Consider the following 24,875-nt stretch of genomic DNA (forward strand, 5'->3'; position numbering starts at 1 on the left):
AATGCACGAGTGGATAAAAGAGTGCATGAATGAAGAATGAGGAAAATAAATAACTGTCTGGGAAATAAGAGAAAGGATAGAAGACACCATTGACTTAAACTGCAACATAAATGGAACAGATGTCATTTAATATACACTCACTAGCCACTGTATTAAGTACACGCTGCTAATGGGTTGAATCCCTTTTCACCTTCAGAACTGCTTTAAATCTTCATGGCAGAGATTCAGCAAGTTGCTGGTTTTGGTCCATATTTACACGATAGCATCACACATGGCATGTTAGACACTGCTGCTGAAACAAGGCTGCTTTGATCACCACAAGGCACAGTTTCAGCCATATTATTATGTTCATAAAACAATTATGAAATAAAGCATAAGAACAGGGAAATTTAAATCCGTTATAATTTTTTTTTTTTTAAAAAGCAACTGAAATCTACAAAACTGAGTCCCCCATTCCAAACAATCCAGATTATATTGTCAAGTATGAAAAGAGGACTGGAGTCAAATTCAATCTAAGTCTCAGAGACAGAAATTCTTTGACAAAACAACTGAAAAATATAAGAGCTGTTCATTTTCTAATATTGAGGCACAACTTCTGAAATTGTGAGATAACATAGCATGTTTGGGTTGTAACTGTGCGAGCAGTTCAGGGAAGACATTCAGAGTAATGGCTCTGAATGGTTGGACAGAATTCATGGTATACAAACTCTTATTAAGAGTCACAGTGAACATCTACACACACATGCACTCATGTTTTTTTTAACTGTGGACCTGTTGTATTCTGATTTTACCGCCTGTGTGCTTTCACATCATTAAATAGTGCAGTTGTCTAAATGTTTGCAAAATCTAAGTGATATTTACTTGCTGGGAGGGCTTAACCGTTCAGGACATGTGTTGGAGAGCGACATATGTGTGTGTGTGTGTGTTGCTTCTGGCACAAAGACGATTCAGACAGTAATTTGGTTTCATCCTTTATTCTGACAGAACATCAGCCCATGGGGATTTACATTAACTGATGACAAAGTAGGACCTTGCCAAATGGCAAGAAGAGAACAGTCTTCACAAAAGTTCAGTATACAAACAACTCAGTAAATGACATGCATGATAGTATAAAACCAAATACATGTTTAGGGGGCAAAATACAATATAGAACTCACACTGTAATACAAACACCACTGTCCAGCACTTTTAGAGCTGTTTGACCAACACGCAACTGAAATGAAAGCCACGACAAACGTACGCAGCATTTTTAAAACGTTCTTTTTGTAAGGCTGTGCCACCCTTCACTGGACCGGAGACAGCCTCCCGAGGACGGCTGCTGAGTTTCCTTTCAGATCACGTCATGTGGACGTAATCTGAGGCTGTCGGGACAGGAGTGCTCATGTAGGCACGTACAGTTTCTCCACACGTGTTCACAATCACTGCCCTCGAAAGTTCATCAACACCTGTTGAAATTCTATATTTATATTCATGTTCTGCAAAATCAAAGGTGAATTTATATATTATTTTGCTAACTTGAGATAAAGTTTTCTACTCTGCACCTAAGCGAACAACTGATAAAAAATAGAAAGTGTAGAAATACAAATTATGATCAGAATTTACAGCACAAGAGTAATAATACAAGTAGGAATCACAATCGCACGTATAAAAAGACACATGCATCATATCCTGCATGTCCTTATCTGTCTTTGCTTTTTTTCTTCTTTCTGACGGCTCGTTCACATTCACACTGTTGGATAGAAGCCAAAAAATGTAACGTTTTGTATACTTGAAAAATAACAATACCACTATGAGCTATAAGAGCAGTGACTAGCGTATATGAAAGTTTTAGTCTGTGAATTACACAATCAACAATTTAGTAAAACAGGTTTCCAGTGACATTAAAGGCAACAGCATGGCAGAGGAAGGCTTCCTGCTACTACCAGGCATCTAGTGCACATAAAACACACAACAAAAAACATTACACAGTCTTAAAAATCAAATCATCAATAAAAGGGAGTAGAATTTGCACTGCTGTAAAACTTTCAATTCTCTGAATCTTAGCTGCAAACATTTGCACTGCCTCAGAGAAAAAATGATCCCACAGTAAACTACAGCTTTGCATACAGTTACAAAAAACACGACAGTACGTTAAAAACAAAAAAAGAGAAAGGCACTTCTCCCGTACTCTTGGAGAAAAAATAAAAACGTGAGAAAGAGGAATGAGCGAGGAGGAAAACGAGGGAGATGTTTGGCGACTTCTCTGCGCAGTCGTGGAATAAACTGCTACACTCAGTTATTTTGTGAAATGCATTTGAGCGAATTCGCGGGTGTACAGTTTCATCTCCCCCTGCTTTTCTTTACAGCAAAACTCATCATTCAGCAGACAAGGAGGGGGGAGGAAAAAATGGGACGTTTAAAAAGCACGAGATAGTGCTGGTGTCACTTCCATCAGTGTTTCTGTTGCCATTTCATGAGTTTTATTATTTCTCAGCACCTCCAGCATTGCACTGCAGCCGAGCTTATCAGCTGACTTAAAATTAACCTAACTAGCAAGATGAGGAGAGTTGCTGTTGCTGCATTATTGGACTTGAGGCAGCCTTAGTGAATAAAGGAAGGAGATGATGATGAAATGAACTGTCTAAACATCTTTCTCATATGAAGCCGTGCAAAACGTTCACTCGTTCTTTGTTCTCAGGGTGACACTTCTTTGTTCTATGTGAAAGAGCCGCGTCCTGCTGACAATCAGAGGAAAGGTAGCGGCACCCGCTGCACAGCGCTGCGATGCAGATCATATGACTATGTGAAATGTTAATAAATAACAACATACTATTTGTGTGTTGCTATAATCGTCGACGTCCTGGAGGACTGATTATTCCTTTTGTGCAAAGTCTCTTTTTTGTGCAAGTGTCTTTTTACCACAGTGCTGGTGGTCATTAGGAAAGGAAAATTCAGGTCTGGGCAGCAGCTCAACCTGTCAAAGTGTGCTTGTGAAAGTGAACTACTGTAAGCTTGTAGCAAAAAAGAAAAAATGAAATGGTTTTAATGAACTGTATGTAATTTGTTTCCATTTTAAGTAATGACTAATGATTTAAATAGAATGCAGCACAAACTGCAACATTTTATTCTGGGTCTGTGTGAATGTTATTATTGTGGCTATTTATACGACACAGGCTTATGGCTTTTAGCCAGGGAGCCTATTTTTTTTTTACTGTATTTTCTTTAGAAGACAACAGCTCATAGGTCGGGTACCAGAGAGCTCAGCTCATATCTGCTGCTGTTGTGTCAGCAGTGCTGTACAAACTGTAAAAAGCATCCAGCCTTTGCTGCTGTTCCCCCTCTGTGAAATCGTGCCCAGCCGGCAGACAAACATGCCTCCAGCCGGCGCCCACCCTTTCTCCCCCTTGTTGTGAGACTTCTCAGCAGCTGGTGGTGTCCAGCAGCTGCTTGGCCACGGCAGCCTCTTCCTTTTCTGAGTTGGTCCTCTTAACGTGTGCGACCTTGGATGTTGCTCTCTGCCTGCGTTTGACATTAAACACATCCCACTTCTCCGGCAGCAGGCCCTTGTTGAAAATGATGGACGCCAACAATGAAACAAGGAGAATAGACATTAGAGAGATGAGCATGATGGCGGTACGGAAGGGAAAGTACTGGGTTAGCTTTCCCTCCTTGTCCAGCCGGCAGCCGGGGAACTGGATGGATGGTGGGAGGCCAATGAGGGGCTCGCCGCTCAGGATCCTCATGACGAGCCCCATTATGTAGCCCACGATGGCGCCGTAACCGTTGGAGACCTTGAAGAAGAGGATGCAGACCAGCTGAGGGAACATTATGGTGTAGGACATGTCCACGCCGACAAGCCAGAACACCAGGACGCTACTGTCCAGGAAGGTGAGGCCGGTGCCAGCCAGACCCACGACCACCACGGAGATACGGATGACCCACTGCATCTCACAGTCTGAAGCCTGAAGGAGCAGAGGAAATGACAAGACAGACAAACAGAGTTAAATAATACATTACATAAACATGCAGCTTGTTGAGCCCTCCAAGGTGAAGAGATGCTGTATATCTAAGCCACTGTGCGAGACGCCAGCAGTGAACAGTCTCACTGTAGGAAACACTGGGTGTAGTTGAAATAATGAAACAGGTCGTTGCTTTCAAATAATTCTTTCTGCACAGTTAAGAACTTTTTTTCATGCTGTCTGTTTCTTTAAATGTTAATGTAAATGAAATGATTATTACAGCTTAAGCACAGATATCCTGCATAAATGGCTGCACATTGTGTTTCATGTCTTTTAAAAGGAAATTGATGATTAATCCTGGTGAATCATCATTTGTATCTCCACAGTATGCCAGAAAATTAAATCTCTTATGAAGTGAAATTGCCACCGGCACATGAAAAACAATGTTTTACGTCAACCAGTAACAGTGTTTTATCTACGCTGACCGTTATGGTGATGACAGTTCAAAATGGGGGGATGTTTTTAACATCTGAGAAGCATAAATGACGACAGTTTGCTGAATTAAAGTCGGCAAATTCAGCAAAACCAAAAGATGGTGAGCACTACAGCTGCTGATCTATGACTAACAAGATGGCATTGTCAGTTGAATTAACAAAGCCTCCTTATTGGATGATTCATCAGCATTACCGCAGTTGTCCATACCACTGGGATGATTCATTTAGGAACAAAGTGTTCTTGAGCAGCAGACGCTGACACGCCTTTTCTGGAAGATCATATTTGATCCCTAATGGAACTTTTCCTTCACATAAACAAAAATGGCATTGCATTACACCTGAAGGTGGCAGCACAATGGACCTTCAGACCAGGATCAAGTAGTAATAGGACACTGCAAACTGGTGCTGTGGTGTCGTCTCACAGTAAGAAGGTTCTAAGTTTAAATATCCCCACCACCTCTGTGCAAGGGTGAGGTTTCCTGCATAGTACAAAACCACATGCTTGTTTGGTAAACCGTCCACGGTTGATATGATGCTACGATGGCTCCATTTACAATGACCTGGAGTTAAGATAGGTAGTTAAAAGAAAAGGATGCACAGACATTATAATGCTGCCTCAATGCAACAGAGCAGAACACACTGCTGCTTTTACAATCCGATTAGTGCTGCTAAAAACACTCACCTGCTTCCTGATGATGTTCTTGTAGATATTTGAGGAGAACAACGAGGCAGAGGATAGCAGGGCCGAGTCCATGGAGGACATGACAGCGGCAGCTACAGCCCCAATGCCAATGACAGAGACGTAGGGGGGTGTGAGGTACTGCAGAGCGATGGGGAGGATGGATCCTGCCTGGTCGCGCTCGTACGGGGTGGGCAATCCATAAGAGGTTGAGTTCCAATCTAGCAGGAAGCAGGCGAGATCAAATTTCCACATTAAGGGGATGGACACAATCATATCAGTAAGAAATATGTGCTAAGGCGAAAAGCTGATGAAGGAATTTTCCACAGGTGCAAGTTTAGAGGCTTTACCTGTAGATGCAGCCACGGCCCCGATCAGGACTGAGGGGATACCGAGCACCAGGCAGCAGGCCGAAGAGGCGAAGCAGGTCACTTGAGCCTGGGTGTAAGATGAGGAGGACAGGATCCTTTGGTAGAACGCCTGGTAGGCCAAACCGCCCAGAGCCTGGCACAAACACACACACAGTTCAGACACGATGACAGGAATCGGCTTGGAGTGTGAAACAGGACAAGATCAATCCTGCAGTGAAGCCACTGCTGTTATTCTTGGCCAAGTTTAATTTAACTCGTTTGCTTCGCTGAAAAACAATGTTGAGTACCATTTCCACGTGTGGCATTCACACTCACCAGCAGCATGAAGTCATCGAACCACTTGCCAGCCTCATCGAGCTCCACGGTGCCGACCCAAGGAGCCTGGAAAGTTGCGTTGTATGCAGTCAGCGAGATGTCCACAGAGTGAGGGTTGGTCATCATGAAAGGGACGCACACCCACTGTTTACACAAGCAAGAACACAGATGATCTGATTATTAGCTCAGCAGGGGATATTTTTCATCAGACACTGAGGACGTCAACACTTTTTATTGACTGTTTTTATTCTGAGTGAAATACAGTCAACTAAAAACAGTCAATTCATTTGCTGTTCTGGACATTCTTAATCACATAAAATCTTCTCTGTCTGCAGACTTAAATGGTTTAACGTCTAAGTCAACACAGACCCTGGATACTGTAGCTCCTGTGAAAACTAAGGTCTCTAATCAGAAGTACCTGACTCCGTGGTATAATTCTCAAACACGTACCCTAAAGCAGATGACTCGTAATCTGGAGAGGAAATGGCGTGTCACAAATTTAGAGGATCATCATTTAGCCTGGAGAAAAAGTTTGCTGCTTTATAAGAAAGCCAGAACATCTTATTATTCATCACTGATTGAAGAAAATAAGAACAACCCCAGGTTTCTCTTCAGCACTGTAGCCAGGCTGACAAAAAGTCAAAGCTCTTTTGAGCCAACCATCCCTTTAACGTTAACTAGTAATGACTTCATGAACTTCTTCACAAATAAAATTTTTATCATTAGAGAAAAAATTACCAGTAACCATCCCACAGATGTAATATCATCTACAGCTACTGTTAGTACCATTGATGTTAAGTTAGACTCTTTTTCTCCAATTGATCTTTCTGAGTTAACTTCAATAATTACTTCCTCCAAACCTTCAACGTGTCTTTTAGACCCCATTCCTACAAAACTGCTCAAAGAAGTCCTGCCATTAATTAATTCTTCGATCTTAAATATGATCAACCTATCTCTAATAATCGGCTATGTACCACAGGCCTTCAAGCTGGCTGTAGTTAAACCTTTACTCAAAAAGCCATCTCTAGACCCAGCAGTCTTAGCTAATTATAATCCAATCTCCAACCTTCCTTTCATATTAAAAAAAATCCTTGAAAGAGTAGTTGTCAAACAGCTAACAGATCATCTGCAGAGGAATGGTTTATTTGAAGAGTTTCAGTCAGGTTTCAGAGCTCATCACAGCACAGAAACAGCTTTAGTGAAGGTTACAAATGATCTTCTTATGGCCTCTGACAGTGGACTCATCTCTGTGCTTGTCCTGCTAGACCTTAGTGCAGCATTCGATACTGTCGACCATAATATCCTATTAGAGCGATTAGAACATGCTGTAGGTATTACAGGTACTGCACTGCAGTGGTTTGTATCATATCTATCTAATAGACTCCAATTTGTGCATGTAAATGGAGAGTCCTCTTCACACACTGAGGTTAATTATGGAGTTCCACAGGGTTCAGTGCTAGGACCAATTCTGTTTACATTATACATGCTTCCCTTAGGCAGCATCATTAGAAGACATAGCATACATTTTCACTGCTATGCCGATGACACCCAGCTCTATCTGTCCATGAAGCCAGATAACACACACCAATGAGTTAAACTGCAGGAATGTCTTAAAGACATAAAGACCTGGATGGCCGCTAACTTTCTGCTTCTTAATTCAGATCAAACTGAGGTTATTGTACTCGGCCCTGAAAATCTTAGAAATATGGTATCTAACCAGATTCTTATTCTGGATGGCATTACCTTGGCCTCCAGTAACACTGTGAGGAACCTTGGAGTCATTTTTGACCAGGACATGTCCTTCAACGCACATATTAAACAAATATGTAAGAATGCTTTCTTTCATTTGCGCAACATCTCTAAAATTAGAAATATCCTGTCTCAGAGTGACGCTGAAAAACTAGTTCATGCATTTATTACTTCCAGGCTGGACGACTGTAATTCATTATTATCAGGATGTCCAAAAAACTCACTGAAAAGCCTTCAGCTAATCCAAAATGCTGCAGCAAGAGTCCTGACAGGGACTAGAAAGAGAGAGCAGATTTCTCCTGTTTTGGCTTCCCTTCATTGGCTTCCTGTTAAATCCAGAATTGAATTCAAAATCCTGCTCCTCACATACAAGGTCTTAAATAATCAGGCCCCATCTTATCTTAATGACCTTGTAGTACCATATCACCCTATTAGAGCACTTCGCTCTCGCTCTGCAGGCCTACTTGTTGTTCCTAGAGTATTTAAAAGTAGAATGGGAGGCAGAGCCTTCAGTTTTCAGGCCCCTCTTCTGTGGAACCAGCTTCCAGTTTGGATTCGGGAGACAGACACTATCTCTACTTTCAAGATTAGGCTTAAAACTTTCCTTTTTGCTAAAGCATATAGTTAGGGCTGGACCAGGTGATCCTGAATCCTCCCGTAGTTATGCTGCAATAGACGTAGGCTGCCGGGGGATTCCCATGATGCATTGAGTTTTTCCTTTCCAGTCACCTTTCTCACTCACTATGTATTAACAGACCTCTCTGCATTGAATCATATCTGTTATTAACCTCTGTCTCTCTTCCACAGCATGTCTTTTATCCTGTCTTCCTTCTCTCACCCCAACCGGTCGCAGCAGATGGCCGCCCCTCCCTGAGCCTGGTTCTGCCGGAGGTTTCTTCCTGTTAAAAGGGAGTTTTTCCTTCCCACTGTCGCCAAAGTGCTTGCTCATAGGGGGTCATATGATTGTTGGGTTTTTCTCTGTATCTATGAAGCGCCTTGAGGCGACTTTTGTTGTGATTTGGCGCTATATAAATAAAATTGAATTGAATTGAATTGAAAGACCCGAAGTTCTTTGTAAAATGGAAAATTCTGTAACCTCTGAAAACACTACCGGCAGCAGAAGATTATGTGATATTAAGATCAAAGAACAGATATTAAATGACTCGTGACGGAAGCCTACTCATCAGTTTCTAAACTTTTAAGCTTAATCAGCATTTAGGGAAAAGGTTTCAGGTCCATTTTTTGCTCATTTCCAGCTGTAGAATTGCTCGACTAACAACTAGCATGCTGGTGCCACGAGGGCTGCCAGTTGTCCTTAAGTTGCCGTTGAACAAATGTGGAGATCTACCATTGCAAAGGTAGAGAATAACAACTTTTGGGGGTGTGACGTGGAGTCTTAGCGTGCAGACAGAGCCTTGACAAACATGGGGCTTCCCAACGGTGGTACATGAACGCGCCTACATAGCAGCCTTTTAGCAGTTGACAGCTGTAACATCAACAATCTTATTTGCTTATGTGGATGGCAGCCATTTTGAAAACTGAGTGATGGAAATTTCAAATAAGCTACTGAAACCAGAGCCTGGTTTAATAGCACCAGTTTGCATTGTTAATAAGCTACCTGTTGACTCTATATTGAAATCTTATCCTTCTATATTCTTTCATGCAGCAGAGCGAGTAACCTGATAGGATACATGCTTAAATAATATTTGTCTCTCAGCGGGAGCCCCTGCGTTGCCATATCAGTAGACGGTTACGCACCAAGCTGATGAAGATGAGGATCAGCTGGATGACGTCTGTGTAAGCCACAGAGTAGAGCCCCCCCAGCAGTGTGTAGATTATGGCCACCACTGAGGAGATGATGATGGAGTAGACATAGGGCAGGTCCAGGATCACGCTCATGGTTCCGCCTGGAACAACAGAGCAGAGCAATGAGCATCGGAGGACTGACGGACACTCGGGTGCAGATGAGTGTATCTATGTTTACATGCAGCTTCTCACTTTCGTTGTTTAATTAGATGGTTTTAGGTTCTCAGTCTCTCTTTAAATACGCTCTCTCACACACCACATCCACTCTTATTTTAAGTTCTAATGAGAAAAATTGTCTGGTTATACTGTTCACATATAGAGATGCAGTATTAACACATTACTCATAAGAGCAACATTACATGTGTAGCCGTTTAACTCAGTTACGCTTAAGCATGGGTGACTTTGGTTTAAACCTTATGTTAAGCAACGCTACAACATAAAAGTGATGATGACAAAACTAACAAAAACCATAGAGGAACACAAAAGAAAGCAGCCTATTGATTGTGACTCCACTATGTTCAGGTTCACCCTCTTGTTTGGGCGAGTTAGCACCCTTTGTAATATTGATGTTTCATTTAAAAGAAAAACATTAAAGACAGAGGTGTGGAGAAGTGTGTTCTAGTGTGAAACAAGTGTAAAAAAAAGGAATGAAACAAGTACATTTAAATAGGTGAGTAAAAAAAAAAAGAGAGAGATCTTGTTACTCAAACAAGACAAGCAAAAACATCACTACCTTCACCGTCTCCTCTGCCACATTGCCAGGGTCCCCCCAGCCGCAGCCTGCAGCCACACCACAACAATGCCCTTAAACAGAGAAGTGTCAGATCGGCACCATCCACCCCGCTGACCTTTCACCCCACCCACATTACAGCTACCTGACCACCCCGTCTCAACTTCCCCACTAGCTTTGCATCATTATGAACTGAGACATGAACGCTTTAGATTGACCTTTAACCCTGTTTGTGTATTTTATTGTAATATGATCCATTTCTCTGACTTTATCAGGTTCTTATTGGAAAATGTAAACGACTGGACTAGGTGTCAACTATCTAAGACCTTGTGGCCCTGCAAAGGAAGGTTTGTTATACAGGTGTTCATTTTATTTTGCACTTAGGCTTCATTTAACGTTTTAGCGTTAACTCTGAAACTGTCTGACACTTCTGTGATGGGTGGGACATGATGCAGCACAGTCACTGCATCGTAAATAATTCCTGGATGGCCTGTTTTCCAGATATAGTATCAGAGCTCTTATGCGTTCTGTGCTGAACTGTGCCTTTCCCCTCAATGCTAAATTTAGGAATAGGAAAGGTGGAATGAGAACCAGGGGCCTCTGGGGCTTAATGAACAGCACCAGGGATGGACAGGGGCAAAGAGCATCCCAAACACCCCCCAGGTTGTTATTAGATCCTTGTCCCACTTACAAACCTCAAACATGTGTGCATGCACACACGCACACACGCACACACACACACAGGCACCCCCCCCCTTCCAAACTGTCCTGTTCCACATTTCTTCTTGGCAGAAATTGGACCGTGACAGTGCCGTTGATACTCCACTGCTAAGTGACAGCACATCGAAAGCATTTTTTTTTAGTTAAGTACCCACCCACACACACACACACGCACGCACGCACGCACGCACGCACGCACGCACGCACGCACGCACGCACACACACACACACACACACACACACACACAAAGAGGCACACGCTCAAGCATAAAGCAGCTCGGTTTATGCTATACATACACACATACAGTCACTCAGCAACATTGCCCTCAGCAATATCAGGTGTTTGTGTGTGCGCATGTGATGCGTGCACATCAGGGAGGTTTGCATAACATTTCCAAAAAAACACTGGTGGACGTTGTTACACTGACATGTTAAGGAGGGGTGTCCCCTGATTCTATATCAGTTTGTAGGTTTGAAAAAAAAAAAAAGAGTCCCAGGAGCATTCCCGCCTCCCCACCAGTCCTTTTATGGAGCACTGGCACAGCTTAAAGTGACTCAAACAAATCTCATTAGATTTCACTGCTTCTCTTTAAATCTTTAAACTACACACAGGCATTAAACTTTAATTCAGCATGTAACATTTACCCGTTAGTAACAACTGGCACAAACTTTGGAAAATGTCTCTAATGAAACAGCAATCTGATTGGAATAATTGATCACCTTTCACAATCAAAAGGCTGCTCGATGTCTAACCCCCTTTTCAAATAACACTGGAAAAGAAAACAACATTAAAAAACACAAAGGAAAACATTATACACACACAAAGGCGCGCAAACACGCACACACTTTTGCCTCTTCGCAAACACCCATGCACATACACACTTGCGTTCACCATCTCAGCACGTACCACACACACATACACACGACACCATCAAAACAGTGTTAACAATGTTACCAAACAAGCAGGTTAAATAAGTCACACCATTCCCATTACTTTACGAACATTTCAAAGTAAATTCAATCCATCATCAAACCTTGTATGTGAACTTTTACTCTTTAAAAACAAACAAACAAACAAAGAGACCCTACCAGCAGGAGTGGTGAGATTTTAGATCATATGACTGATAGAAATAGAATTGTTACCTAAACATGAGTGATAATACAAAGATCCACATTAATCTTCAAATAAGTCAGGTGAACACTATGTAACAACAATAACCCAGAGCTGCAATTATTTTTAGTCACTCATCCTCATTGTGCCTATAATAAGGGACAACATTTGTCTTTGCAGAGCCGATAGGATGACCTCACAGCCGTGCACGAGAGCAGCGTACTTGGTTCGCTCTACATCGTTTCGTTTTTTTCGTCTTTTTGACACGGACTATTAGCAACACTGGTGTTTACATTTTTTAGGCTATTAATCCTTCATTTTAGACAAGGCTTTATTTACAGCCAGCAATCAGGATGTTTACAAATGTTGCTAGCAGATACCTGTTGTAGCTAATTATTCAAGCTAAACGAGTTAGTCTGACTTTAAACTGAGTTGTATAGCTAACTAGATTATAACTAGCATGCATGCTGGTGCTAAAGTAGCATAAATAAACTGAGAAATGCTCTGTTCAGATCTTGCAGGGTATAAATAGCTGGTCCTTCTAAAAAAGGAATAGTTGTTTTAAAAATGCAAAGCTTATCAACTTGTTTTTTTGAGATGCTAACGTATCGTCTTCTGTTAACTTTAAAACAATTGCGAACCTCAAAATCGATCCAAGAGCAGGACAAAGTGATAAGATTACTCTACCCAAAGTAATGTACCTTATAATTCTATTGTTTGTGTGTTTTTTGTGTTTTTCACCCATTCTTTAAACTTCTTTAAGCTACGTTAACAGCTGGTGAAGAAGTTACAAGCCAGCGACTGTTTACAAAGTTGGCTGTTCACTGACAACTTTTGTTTGCAGTTTTCTTATAGCATTGTTTTCTTCACCTGCTTCCTTCCTCTGAATTATTTACAGCATTCAAGCTGTTTGCCAAAAAAGCATCCACTATCAGTATCCTGCTGTTTTTTCTTTTTTTACCATATACTCTATTGGTTGCACAATTATGTGCGTACACATTATGTTGCCAGACCTTTTATAAAGTGTGAAGTAACTTACCCAGGCTGACAAGTGTGCGTGCCACCCACAGTACGTCTGCAACCAGTGCAGGAAAGATCAGTGCACTTGCAAGGACATTCCCATACTTCTTTTGGAAAGGATCCATCATTGTCACATACTTGTTCTCTCTCATTGGCTTGGCAAAGAAAAAGCCACCTGCAGGAGGAGGAAAGGGATTTAGCAACACATCTGATTACCTCCTTGAAAATGTTGTCAAGTTTAGGATACATCGTTTACATATATCTTTCATTAATGAGAGAGAAAGGAAGCGATTTAGTGGCCGAGTGAAAGAATGAACGCTTTTGAACAATAGAAAAAAACAAGTTCTCCCTCCAGATAGCATAATAAACACCTTCAGACAAACCATGGGGCCATAAGGCCAACAATGAGGCATGTTGTATTTCCTGATAAGAGGCTCCAGTTCACATTACTCTCACGATCTGTGGGCTATTGTGAAAGAGGTGCCCGAGTGCCGATGACTGAACATGTCACAAATGTTTATGGATGCCGAATGCCCTGCTGAGTTTGTCAATTTGGTGAATTCACAAGAAGGCAACCCAAGCTTAGGGGTAAACTCATCTGTTTGCACCTGTTGCCTCCAGTTAAAATCCTAAACTGATTTACTACAGTACTATTTTTAACACGAGCAACACTTTTATTGGTGCAGTCAAACGGGGTCTGCGGGAAAGGGAGTTGCACGGACGGCGGTCAGTAACACTTCTGCTGCAGACAGACACTCATTTTATTAATGCATTTTACACACTGTGGATAACTTAAGGTGATTATGGTTAAAATACTAAACCTATAGCTGCTCACATCTCTATCATATTTCCATAGTTCTCTCATAGATTTCAGTTTAGACTGACTTCCTCTAACAATAGCACCTCTCGTACCCAAAGGTCATTGTACCACAGGACCTTCATTAGCTCCTCCTGGGTGTAAAATGAAGCATACAAATGTTGAACTTTCTTCTTCCAAACACTGGAGGGGGCTAAGCTGTGTTGTTAGGCTCATTAAAGCTGACATCAACTTTTTGTTTCTATTTAAAAGTCCACCCCTGGAATGTGAGGATAACAAGCACCAATCCGACCTGCACAGTTGCATCCAATCAAATGAAGCCTGAACTAAAATCATGTAAAAAATACCTGCATGACTAAACGGACACGCTTCTATTCTAATCGACCCAGAGCGTGCTTGGAGTGCTTTGTACTTGCATTGCACACGTCCTGCTGTGGCTCTCTTTGTTCTTGTTTCATAAGTGGGTTCCACTCACCTAAGAAGAAGGTCAGGACATAGGGCACAGGCATGAGTGCCCAAACTGCGCCTAGTGTTGGGTTGTATGTTGCTTCAGCTATACCCAGGATGAAGCCTCCACCAACCCATGTAGCTGCGGACGAAGAAAAACAACTCACTTGTCTTATTCATGTACCACTTTCAAAGATCAAAATTTAGTGCACTATACAAAAGACTCAGTGTATATATATTAGTGTATATATATTCACACCATCTGACTGCCTTACCAGTAAGTGTGAAGATACCAACTAGTAAGTTGATATTGCGTCCAGCCAGTAGAGTTATCTCCATGCCGTCTCCTGTGCATTTTTTCTCCTCCTTTTTGGAACGCAAGGATGCCCAGATGCCCGTGCCCAAGATGAGCAGGTAAAACAGCGCCATCACCACCAGGCCTGGTATATTGAGAGCCATCTTGAACTACTTTTGTGTCCTGTAGAGAGACATCAGAGGCTGGTGAAAAACTGAGTCGCCAACTGCTTCAAAAGGAAACATGCAGATGCTGCTTGCAGGTCTTTTAATTGTAAAATACAAATAAATCACATCTAATTCTCTTTTTTGTATAAATAAATATTTGCAGGACTGTAGCACAAGGAAGATGGGGGAGGAGCCACGTTTGCATACATTTAAAAGTCACCTGAGAAGAATCTGATAAAAACGTGCATTCATAATGTGCAGGAAGAAATTAAGCACAATGAAAAGAAAACAGAAGGATATGTTTGTATTAATGAAACCTGAGCAAAGTGCAAAGAAACTATATGCCTCTTTAAAAAAGCAAAAAAAGGTTAGAGTTTAAAAAACCCCCAAAAACATAAGAAAGGAGCAGTAGCATCTGAGGGCCTGGGTCTTGGTGCAAAAGGGGGGGTAATAAGAGGCAAGGGGCATGAAGGATGAAGAGTCAAAGAGGTGAAAGGGGTCTCACCATAACACTCGGCAGCACTGATGAAGATGGTGGACAGATGTTGTCCCCCGTCTTCAGTGGTTGAGTAGCCTGAATTTCAGCCCCAAACATTGGGAAGTGAACACATCTGAGAGCCACATTAATACGTGTGTGTGTGTGTGTGTGTGTGTGTGTGTGTGTGTGTGTGTGTGTGTGTGTGTGTGTGTGTGTGTGTGTGTGTGCAGTTACTGTGAGAGGGCATTGCACCGAAGCCTTCTTTGAAAAAAATTAAAAACGGACTCTCACTCATAGACGCGCTAAAGTTTTATAATTGAACACATCACAGTAAAGCAGTAATGTTTCTTATTATAAACCAACTCCTTTATTTTAAACACAGCCAGTTCATTGGTTAAAAGTTTTTCATTCATAAATAATTGGTTTCAAAAAAAAAGAAGCCTACATACACACATGAGAGAATATGTAAGAGGAAAAAAAAAGAATTTTGGTGCGAGTTAAAGCTGAAAAAATAATTTCTTTTAGGAAAATGTGTTTACATGGAAGCATGGAAGGAATGAGCGAGGTGGAGACGGGCTGTGCGGGCTACTGGCTCGCTGCCAGAGTCCACTAAAGCCTCAAAAGCACACTGACACAGCCCATGTGTTTTATTCCTCCTGTTGTTCGAGTGTGCGCGTTTGTACACACTGTTATTGCCTATATATAGCAAACATAGCTGGGTTCAAACTGCATTATTGCTACATTAAAGTGCTCATATTTTCTATGCAAAGCTGTAAAGGTTTAATGAGAACAGAGGGCTGCAAACACAACCCTGAATAATCTGAGTCGGTGCCTCTGTACTGTGTGAGGAACACCAGGCTAGAAATACAACTCTTTCTGGCATAACAAATGTCTTATGAGTTCTTATGAGGGGCCGTACAAGCCAAAATTCATTCTTTCACTCTCACACACATACATTCTTCTTTCACACACATATACTTTCACTCTCGATAAGTGTACACAAAGAGTTGAGCGCGCATGGGCAGGAATGTTGAGAGCGCAAATACAAAAACTGAGCGAGAGGGGCTGCTATTGTGTGTGTGTGTGTGTCTGTGTGGATAATAGCAAAAACTGAAATACATTTTTTGCATGCAGCAATGAATTTTGTTCACTCAAATTCAGCTTTTCTTCGCTCAATATAAATTTCTGCTCAAAATGCAACACTTGCACCTGCAAATATTTTTTTTATGTGCGCTCAGAATAGTGGCACAAAAATAACGCCATAAAAGACTGCCCCACGCCAGTCGAACTCCGTGTAGCTACATGGCTCGTTGAAGCTACCCGGGTGTTAGCTGGTCTAAAAAGTTCCCTCATCTCACTTTCCACCGTGTTGTGGGTAACACTGGGTGCAGTTGAGCCCGTCCCATCTCAATCAAGTGACGAGGACAACGATGTGACCGTTTCAGGAGATGATAAAATATTTCTTAACACCCTGATAGCTTGCTGAAGAACTCGAGTTTCTTCTCTCCCCTCCATGCTGTCAGACACTTGAAAGTGACCCGCGCGTGCTTCTCAGCCAATCACAGCGGTACAGACACCCAGCCTTCCGTTTCCATTAAACTCCTTCTGTTTCCACTATACTCTTTCATTCACATACATTATTCTCTTGCATACATATATTTTCTTCAGACATGTATGCATTCTCTTCTTACATACATATATTATTTGTGAGATTAAATGCATATTGAATGCATGTAAATGAGAGCAAAATGTAGGAATGCATAAATGAAAATGCATGTATGTTAGAGTGCAAATTTGTAAATATGTAGATTAAAATACATATATAAGAGAGCACAATATTGCAATGTGTGTGTTAAATATGTGTAAACATGAGAATAAAAATATCTAAATATAAAAATTAAAATAAAACTATGTGAGAGTGAAAGTATATGTGTGTGAATGAAGAATGTATGTGTGTGAGAGTGAAAGAATGAAGTTTGGCTTGTACGGCCCCTCATATTGTATGACTAACATTCAGCATGCAATAAACCTAAAACATCTGCACCATAACTAGTGAAGTTTGTTTGTAGGTACTGAGCAGCATCTCAATTTGCTTAGAATTCTGTCCTTGGACATGTATGGGGTTTTATATGACTGTTTTCATATTGGGTGAAATGGAATTTGGGAAGATTTATACTAGTTAATCCTTTTCCTTAAAAAGCCAATTTTAACTGACCAGACTATTTTCTCAACCGGCTCTTTTCCTCTCAATCAGAGCATGCAAGACATTTCACAGACCGGTTAGAGGTTTGGAGTCCCTCTTTCCGAATATATGTTTACTGACCTACTTTAGAGTTGAAAAGCATCCCAGTATGTCTGCCTTGCTTACTACACAGACTTTCGTTACCCTCTGAATATCGTGCCCCTACGGACTTGGCCAGTGACGTGGATCGTCTGCCTTTTCTTAGCAAGACCGGCCACTCTCATGTTACAGACCTCTCTGGTCCAAATGCAAAAGCAAAAATTCATTCTACCACATATTTACACTTTTCACATTGACATAATTCACTCTGTTTCCTTTTTTTTGTTCACTGTTGAAAGCATGGACACAACACCAGCTGACTTTAGCTCGTATTTGATCCTGGATCACACTAAAATGATGTCCAACTGAAAGGATGCCAAGATATGTGTGCTGTAGGCAACTCCCAACCAGGCAACTAAACTCTATTAAGTAAGAGGCAACAAAAAACCAGCTGGCTTTCTTTTAATAACTCCTGACAGGTCAGCTTACGCAGCACACAGTCACATGCATTTCTTTCATTTTGCTGTCATAATATGTAACTAAAGCTCTAATAATAGCTGCTGAGCAGCATCCACTGCCCATATGTCGGATGCTACTTGCATGTTTAGGGTCTGTATCCATACATGGACCAATAGATACTGTTGGTCTGCAATTCATTTGCTGGCTTAATTTAACTTCACATTAACTTGACATGTGTTCCCAGTCCGCTTTGCTTAAGCAGTGGACTTGGAGCATGGTTTAAGTGCAATGCGCCACTTTTGGTGCAAAGAGGGACTACTTATTCCTATTTGTACATCTTCCAGGAGCTCTGGAGTGAAGTAATAGCTGTCTAATAGTTGGAAATGCAAAACTATTCCAACCACAGCAATTCCCTTCAAACAAGCTGTAGGGAATTGTTGCATTTCCTTGCACTGAAGTCCAAGCTCACGAAAGCCTGGACTTTAGAGTACCTACTCTGCAGAAGATAAAGTAAAAACCTCTAAAACTTTTAGGAACCACATTGGTCCTTAGATCCTCTGGTGCAGATAAAGGAAAAAAAAAGCGGTACCACCTCCAACGATTACTAGAACCAGGAAATTAGCATTGTTGCCCCACAGCCAGAAGGTCCTGAGTTCAATTCCACCATCAGGCCAGGGACTTTCTTTGTGGACTTTGTGTTCTCCTCGTGTTTGTGTGGGTTCTCTCTGGGTACTACTGCTTCCTCCCATAGTGGGGACTAAATTGCCCATGAGTGTGAATGGTTGTTTTTTTTAATGTGGCAGACTGGTGATCTGTCCAGGGTGCACCCTGCCTCTCGCTCCCTGCCACCCTGAAAAGGATAAGCGGAAGAGAATGGATGGATGAACTTAAAAAAATAAAAATTAAATATTAAATCCTTCAGACTGCAAACTGGTCTCTCTGTCACTATTATCGTATTACATAGGCTAAACATTCATTTATCATTGGCTTGAATACTTTCAAGGCAAGGTCTATAGAGAAGCCTATTACTTTCATGCCTCATTGAGAAACCACTCTAATGACCCTTTTCACACAATGAACGGTATTCATCATTTTATATCGGCATCGAGCCCTTCTGCTATAAATGTCACGTCAGCAGGCTGCCGACTCATCACTGGTAATTTTCCATTACTGTTGCTACCTGGTCTAAGTGTGAATACAGCGCAGACATGAGTGTTACTGTAAGGTGACCTTGAGGGTCTGAAAGGCGCCTATAAATAAAATGTATTATTATTATTATTATTATTATTATTATTAGGGCCTGTAGCTGTCAGTGCAGTGTATCTATACACACATTAATCTGTTATTAGTTTACATACAACACAATCACATCTTCAAAGTTGGATGTACTTTGTAGTCGTATTTTCTCTTCTTTATGGTGCAAACCAAAAGCAGAAAAGAAATCCACTTACAAGTCACCAAAAATTCCCATTTGATTAGTGTCAGCTTACAGAAATACAGAAAGAAGCGTTAAACAGATGAACCTCTGTGCTGCTGAACAGCGTTTTAAAAACACAAATTTCCGTTCAACGTTATTTTATGTCTCATTTCAACTAAATTAAAATGACACAACTTTTTAAATTTAGTTGTCACACAGCAGAAAACAACAACAACAAACATTTAACACTCACAGCAGATTTACTGCAGGCCGGGCATCTCACGATACATCAGCGCTTTGCCGTGAGCTAAATGCAGCGGGTTCAGCTGACACAGAGCAGACCTGTTGCTGCCTTTTTTTTCTTTCTGTTTTTATGTTTTGTTTGGGTTTTTTTTTTTTTTGGTCCAACATTGTTTTACATTCTCATGTGCAGACGCCTGTCACAGTGGCATTTTTCGCATGTCTCCGCCTTCCGTCCCCATGGCAGACACCAATACACGCATCTAATTTGTCAGCCTCTCAGTACTTTTCCGTCACACTGGCTCTCCAGCGCGCTCTGGGTTTGCAGCCTTTCGCTCCTACGTCCCCACCCCCGTGTGACTTTGTGATGCTGAGCGAGAGCGTGCTTACGGATATTACCGGCGTAAAATTATTTATCTTAAAGGCGGATACAGCGCTTAGAATGCAGCTGCAAAGTAATATCAGAACACAGACGTGGCATGAGGCTCAAGAGTCAATCCAGCGAGGACAACTTTGACTGAGATAATTAGGAACAACTTGGATGATTAAAGGCTTAGAGGAAGAGAAGACAGGGAAGACCAAATAAGTAAAATTGCACTTAATGCGGACTGCCTATTAAAGCAGCCCACACACATCGTTATTACAGTATAAATCCCCATAACACTTTCTTCTATGAAACACCACATCAGCATTAAAAATTAATTCAAAGTCATCACACTCTGACACTACACTAGAACCGGGCATCGTTCCAGTTTCTGCCACTTCTCTATTTCGCGATCAAACACACTAGAAAATTGCAGCTTTGAGATATGCTTCATCAGTCACACAAAACAAACCAGAGAGCCAATTTGGCTCTGCAGCGGAGGTCCTCGGTGCTATTTCTAGGCACCGGCATGCACTCCACTAAGTGTGCCCCAACTTGACTGAGTTTGAACAACTTTACAAACAGTCTGCACGTGGACTGGACACGGACACAATAACATGTGGAATTTTAGGTGATGTCAAAAAGTCTTCAGAAAGTAACACAAGGTGGCAACAAAGAAAAACAAAATACACATGCGAGCATATTCAGTGACTGAATACATACCTGAAGTGCACAGTACGACTCAGTTATAGTGATGAAGAGGGAACAGAGGCGTTTCTCACAGACCAGGTGTTAAACTCAGTCCAGGATGACACTAGTCCACAGTGCTGAGGGAATGAGAGACTACCAGAAAATGTAACGAAAGTTCTTTTAAATGAAAGTAAACAAAAATCTATCTGAAAAAAAGAAGCTGAGAAGAAAGAGGTGAGTCAGAGATTATGTTCAAAGAGAGGCTAGGGCCACCGCAGAAGGATGGAAGTCTAGAATCAGCAGCCAGACTTCCCCTGATTTTAAAGCTCACGGGGTGGGAGGGGTTAGGCACAACACACAGGAGAGGGAAGCTGCTGCTAGTGCTACCTGATTGGCGACTTGGCCCCCTGGTTCTGTCTGCAGCCAATTAGTAGTGCTCAGAATCTAGGGGCAGAGCAGACCCCTCCTTAGCTTTGGCCCACATGAGGATGGTTTTGGGTGTGGGTTGGCACTGCCACATCCAGATGCTCATTATGGCTTATTAACCCCCCCCCCCCCCCCCACACACACACACACCCTTTACCCCTCACTGACTACCCCCCCCCCCAACCCTTCTCAAAAACTTTATCATCTCCCATCCACTTCTCCTTTTCTGTCTCTAACTGTATCTGTCTGCCACCTACCTGCAGCCAAGGCAGCTGTGCACCCAGCCTGATGGATGCAGTACCAGGATATGCAGTACCAGGATCCTCTCTGTCCTTCAACATGAAGACAAATATAACCTCTGTCTGTGTGCTGTTTTTCCCTCTCTCTTTGGTTTCATTGGTGTGCTAATGTGTGCCCAGTACTTTTATAAAGTAGTGCTTGTTCTGTCCCATATGTTTTAGTTTATCAAGTAATTAGTAAAAAAAAATGCTGGTGTGTTTTCAGACTGCTTTCACATATTCTCACATCAGTGGTGGAAGCAGAAACGATTTCACATTCAATAAACCTGATATATGTCTGGATTCTTGTCATGTTTTACAGCAGGGGTGGTGGAACTCCAGGCCTCAAGGGCCGGTGTCCTGCAGGTTTTAGATGTGTCCTCGATCCAACACAGCTGACTCAAATGGCTAAATTACGTCCTCAACATGTCTTAAAGTTCTCCAGAGGCCTGGTAATGAACTAACTGTTTGATTCAGATGTGTTGACCCAGGGTGAGATCTAAAACTTGCAGGACACCGGCCCTTAAGGCCTGGAGTTCCCCACCCCTGCTTTACAGGAACTCTGCAGAAAGGGTGATGGCAGCTAGTCATCGTTCTCCAGAGTAAACAAATATATTATGTGGAAACCTCTCTCACATGAATATGAACTTTTTAAAATCACAACTGTGCCATTACAGCCTAATTCAGATGTCTGTATGAGCATAGATTGTTAAACTACAAAATAGCATCATTTTTTCCACACCCAATGAAAAGAGAAAAAAAAAACCTTCCTCAATGAGGAAGCGAAAAAGAAATCTCATTTTTTACTACAGGACGTTTCAGTAAAACTACGTTTTTTGTCCTTCTTTGCTTTGTCACTCTTGGATTCAAATCAACAAAGACCAGCTGTGTCATGAATCGCTGTGCGGCAGGCAGGAGTTGGACCCAAAGTGCAGGACTCACAGACTCAGGGAGGTGAACTCAAAACTCAGCTTTATTTGCTGGCAGGGAAAAAAAAAACATACAAACTAATCTAAACTGGGAACTTGGAAAACTCACAGAGAGACACACAGGGAGATCCACACAGCAAGAGGGACGACGTCACGCTGAACAGAGGGAGACGCAGACAGAAATACACAGAGGGTTAACGAGGAAAGTGGGAACACACGGGGAACACAGGTGACACTGATAATCATAACGAGACAGGGCGGGGTGAACTGAACATGACATGTACGGGCGTGAGAGTCACAAAGTAAACAGGAAGTGCACAGAGGTTCAGACAGGAGGAGAGAGAGCACGGGGAAAACACAGACATAACGGGCTGGGGAAACATGAAACAACCACAAAGGGAGACGAGGGCTCATAAATACATAGAGGGCACACAGGGGGAAGAGAGAGCACGGGGAGAACTTAGACATAATGGGCAGGGGAAACATGGAATAAAACATAAGGAGAGACGAGGGCTCACAGATACACAGAGGGGCACACAGGGGGTAAAAGCCATGAAGGGAAAACACTTAGGGAACAACACAACAGGGCAACTCAGAAAACATGGCCTAAGCAAGGAACAAAATACAAACATACAAGGAAACTAAGAACACTGGGCCAACATGGCCCAGGACCATGACAAGCTGTACATGTCTGCGGTGACACTGTGCCTTTACGAGTCTTCCCCCTTCCATCCTGGAAGTTCAGTAACTCTTTGAATGTGTCGCTGCATGCAAATGCACAGTCACCATGCCTTGATACTGCCTTACATGCCGGTTTAGATCAGACTTGACTGATCCCCCACAGGGCAAATTAAAATTTTCCCCTGGCTCAAGGAAGGAAAGAGACGGAGAGAACACTGTATGCACCCACCACTTAAATATGACATGCAGCAGTAATATACACATAGTTTGTAGATTATTGTGAAGGAAACTTAATACACTGTTTCTGATCACAAAGACTTTGCACTTCAGACTCATTTAAACCCTTTTCATTCATAATCGAGATCCAGAATCCACAGATCTGTTGCTCGAATTTTATTTTGTAAGATTTATTTTCTGCTTTTTAGGCCCTTATTTAACATGATAGTGTAGAACAGATATGAGGGTGGGGGTAGAGAGCCAGAGTGGATGAATGACACAGCAAATGTCCTGAGGCAGACTCAAACACAGGCTGCTATAGTTCACACCAAAACTTTGCTTTTATTTTTAACATTCAGTTCTTGCTAACCAGGTAGCCACAGCTCTTCTTGTCCTGTGTTTTCCTACTGGCAGGTATAACACAGGGTGCTGTTGTCCTGTCCTGGAGTCTTTAGCACCTAACTCTGCCATCTCAGACCACAGCTGGACATGGTAATACTTGTGCTCTGGAGTGCATACACCACCTTCTGCTCAGTTACAAATCCATTTTTTGTAGAGTGTAAAATCACAGTATTGGTATACACTCACTCTCTTAACCTTTAATTTATAGATCTTCACTTCTGTGGGCCTGAAGTGATCGTCCATCCATCTATGATCTAACAGATGTCCTTTTCCAGTTCCTCCTTCGGGGATTCCCAGGCCAGATGAGATTATGAGATATTTTAAGTGAGTTTTGAGTCTACCCTGTGGTCTTGCCAGAGTTAAGCATGCCTAGAAGACCTCCAAAGGGAAGTGCTCAGGACGCATTTTAACCAAATGCCCAAACCTCCTCAATTGGCTCCTTTCAAAATAGAGGAGCAGCAGTTCCCAAGTTCCCTGCGGATATCAGAGGTCTTTACCCTATCTCAAAGGCTGTCCTTTAACCCTTTCCTTATTTCAACCTCTGAAATGGGGAAATTTCAGTAAGATAGTGAATGCGAGCAGCTAAAATGAGGAAACTTATTTTAGCCACTTGTTTTCACTATCTTACTCTTTCATTTATTACCCAGATCACATGCTATTTTTTTTTGGTCAAGGCCTGACCTCCGCTTGCTTTCAAGCTTCCCTTGAGACTGGATCTGGGGTTGTCACTTTCCAGTAAGGGTATCCAGCACTAGGGATGGATGCCGGTATCCGGTGCCATTATGGCACGGTTCTGACATAAACGGTAGTAACCAGACCGAAAAGCAGCGCACATTTTGGTGCTTTATTTTGGTGCTTTTTTTTCCTGAGATGTCGTACACTTTGGATTCTAGCCAATCATTTTACCTTTGCAAGTGTAGTAGGCGGGCCCAGGTACGTACGTTCTTTTAGAGCAGAGCTACAAATTAAAAATGCCCAAGGCGAAGTGGTCAAAAGTCTAGCTGTACTTCACAGCAAAAGATGCAAATTCAGCAGCCTGCAACAAGTGCTTTAAGGTGATACTGTGCAAAGGAGGTAACTCCTCGAATCTGATGAAACACCTGGCAACGCATAGCGTTTTTTTAAAAGCTGAGAAATGTACTGTATTTGATAGCTTGCTGCAAGACCGAGCACCGAGCACATCTACTGCGGGTGTGGTGCCTGTTATCATACCCGGAGTTAGCAACATCCCCCAAGAACCCGAAGAGTAGAGTCCTGGCCCCTAGCCCTGCCAGTGTAGCAGAAATGATGACGGATGATGATGGCAGCAGCAGCAGCAGTTATTAAATTAACGCATGTAAGGTGAACTAGCAAAC

General features: G+C 42.1%; 1 protein-coding gene across 3 annotated transcripts; it reads right to left on the bottom strand.

Moving 5' to 3' along the window:
- Positions 1-958: 958 nt before the first annotated feature.
- On the bottom strand, positions 959-20,889 carry LOC113023642 (high affinity choline transporter 1-like). 3 transcript variants are annotated; one of them, XM_026169851.1, is made up of 9 exons: positions 20,622-20,889; positions 14,473-14,675; positions 14,226-14,339; positions 12,953-13,108; positions 9,305-9,453; positions 5,798-5,941; positions 5,462-5,615; positions 5,115-5,332; positions 959-3,941 (listed from the first exon to the last, which is right to left on the bottom strand). In XM_026169851.1, the coding sequence occupies exons 2-9, from the start codon at positions 14,654-14,656 to the stop codon at positions 3,399-3,401; spliced, it is 1,662 nt and encodes a 553-aa protein (XP_026025636.1). In that variant the 5' UTR covers positions 14,657-14,675; positions 20,622-20,889; the 3' UTR covers positions 959-3,398. The 3 variants fall into 3 exon arrangements, with proteins under 3 accessions (XP_026025636.1, XP_026025638.1, XP_026025639.1); XM_026169853.1 differs by lacking the exon at positions 20,622-20,889 and adding an exon at positions 15,165-15,300; XM_026169854.1 differs by lacking the exons at positions 14,226-14,339; positions 14,473-14,675; positions 20,622-20,889 and adding an exon at positions 10,086-10,132 and having other exon boundaries at positions 12,953-14,106.
- Between the last annotated feature and the right edge of the window lie 3,986 nt (positions 20,890-24,875).

The sequence above is a fragment of the Astatotilapia calliptera genome, chromosome 6 (genome assembly GCF_900246225.1).
Source record: "Astatotilapia calliptera chromosome 6, fAstCal1.2, whole genome shotgun sequence".
Lineage (NCBI taxonomy): Eukaryota > Metazoa > Chordata > Actinopteri > Cichliformes > Cichlidae > Astatotilapia > Astatotilapia calliptera.

What these genes read in the sequence shown, in the direction of transcription:
- LOC113023642 (XM_026169851.1), bottom strand. Translation starts at nt 14,656, where the DNA reads ATGGCTCTCAATATACCAGGCCTGGTGGTGATGGCGCTGTTTTACCTG. An exon ending in TCGATGACTTCATGCTGCTG is followed by an intron (nt 5,616 to 5,797) that starts GTGAGTGTGAAT and finishes TGTTTGTGCCAG; the next exon opens with GCTCTGGGCGGTTTGGCCTA. An exon ending in AGAACATCATCAGGAAGCAG is followed by an intron (nt 3,942 to 5,114) that starts GTGAGTGTTTTT and finishes CTGCTCCTTCAG; the next exon opens with GCTTCAGACTGTGAGATGCA.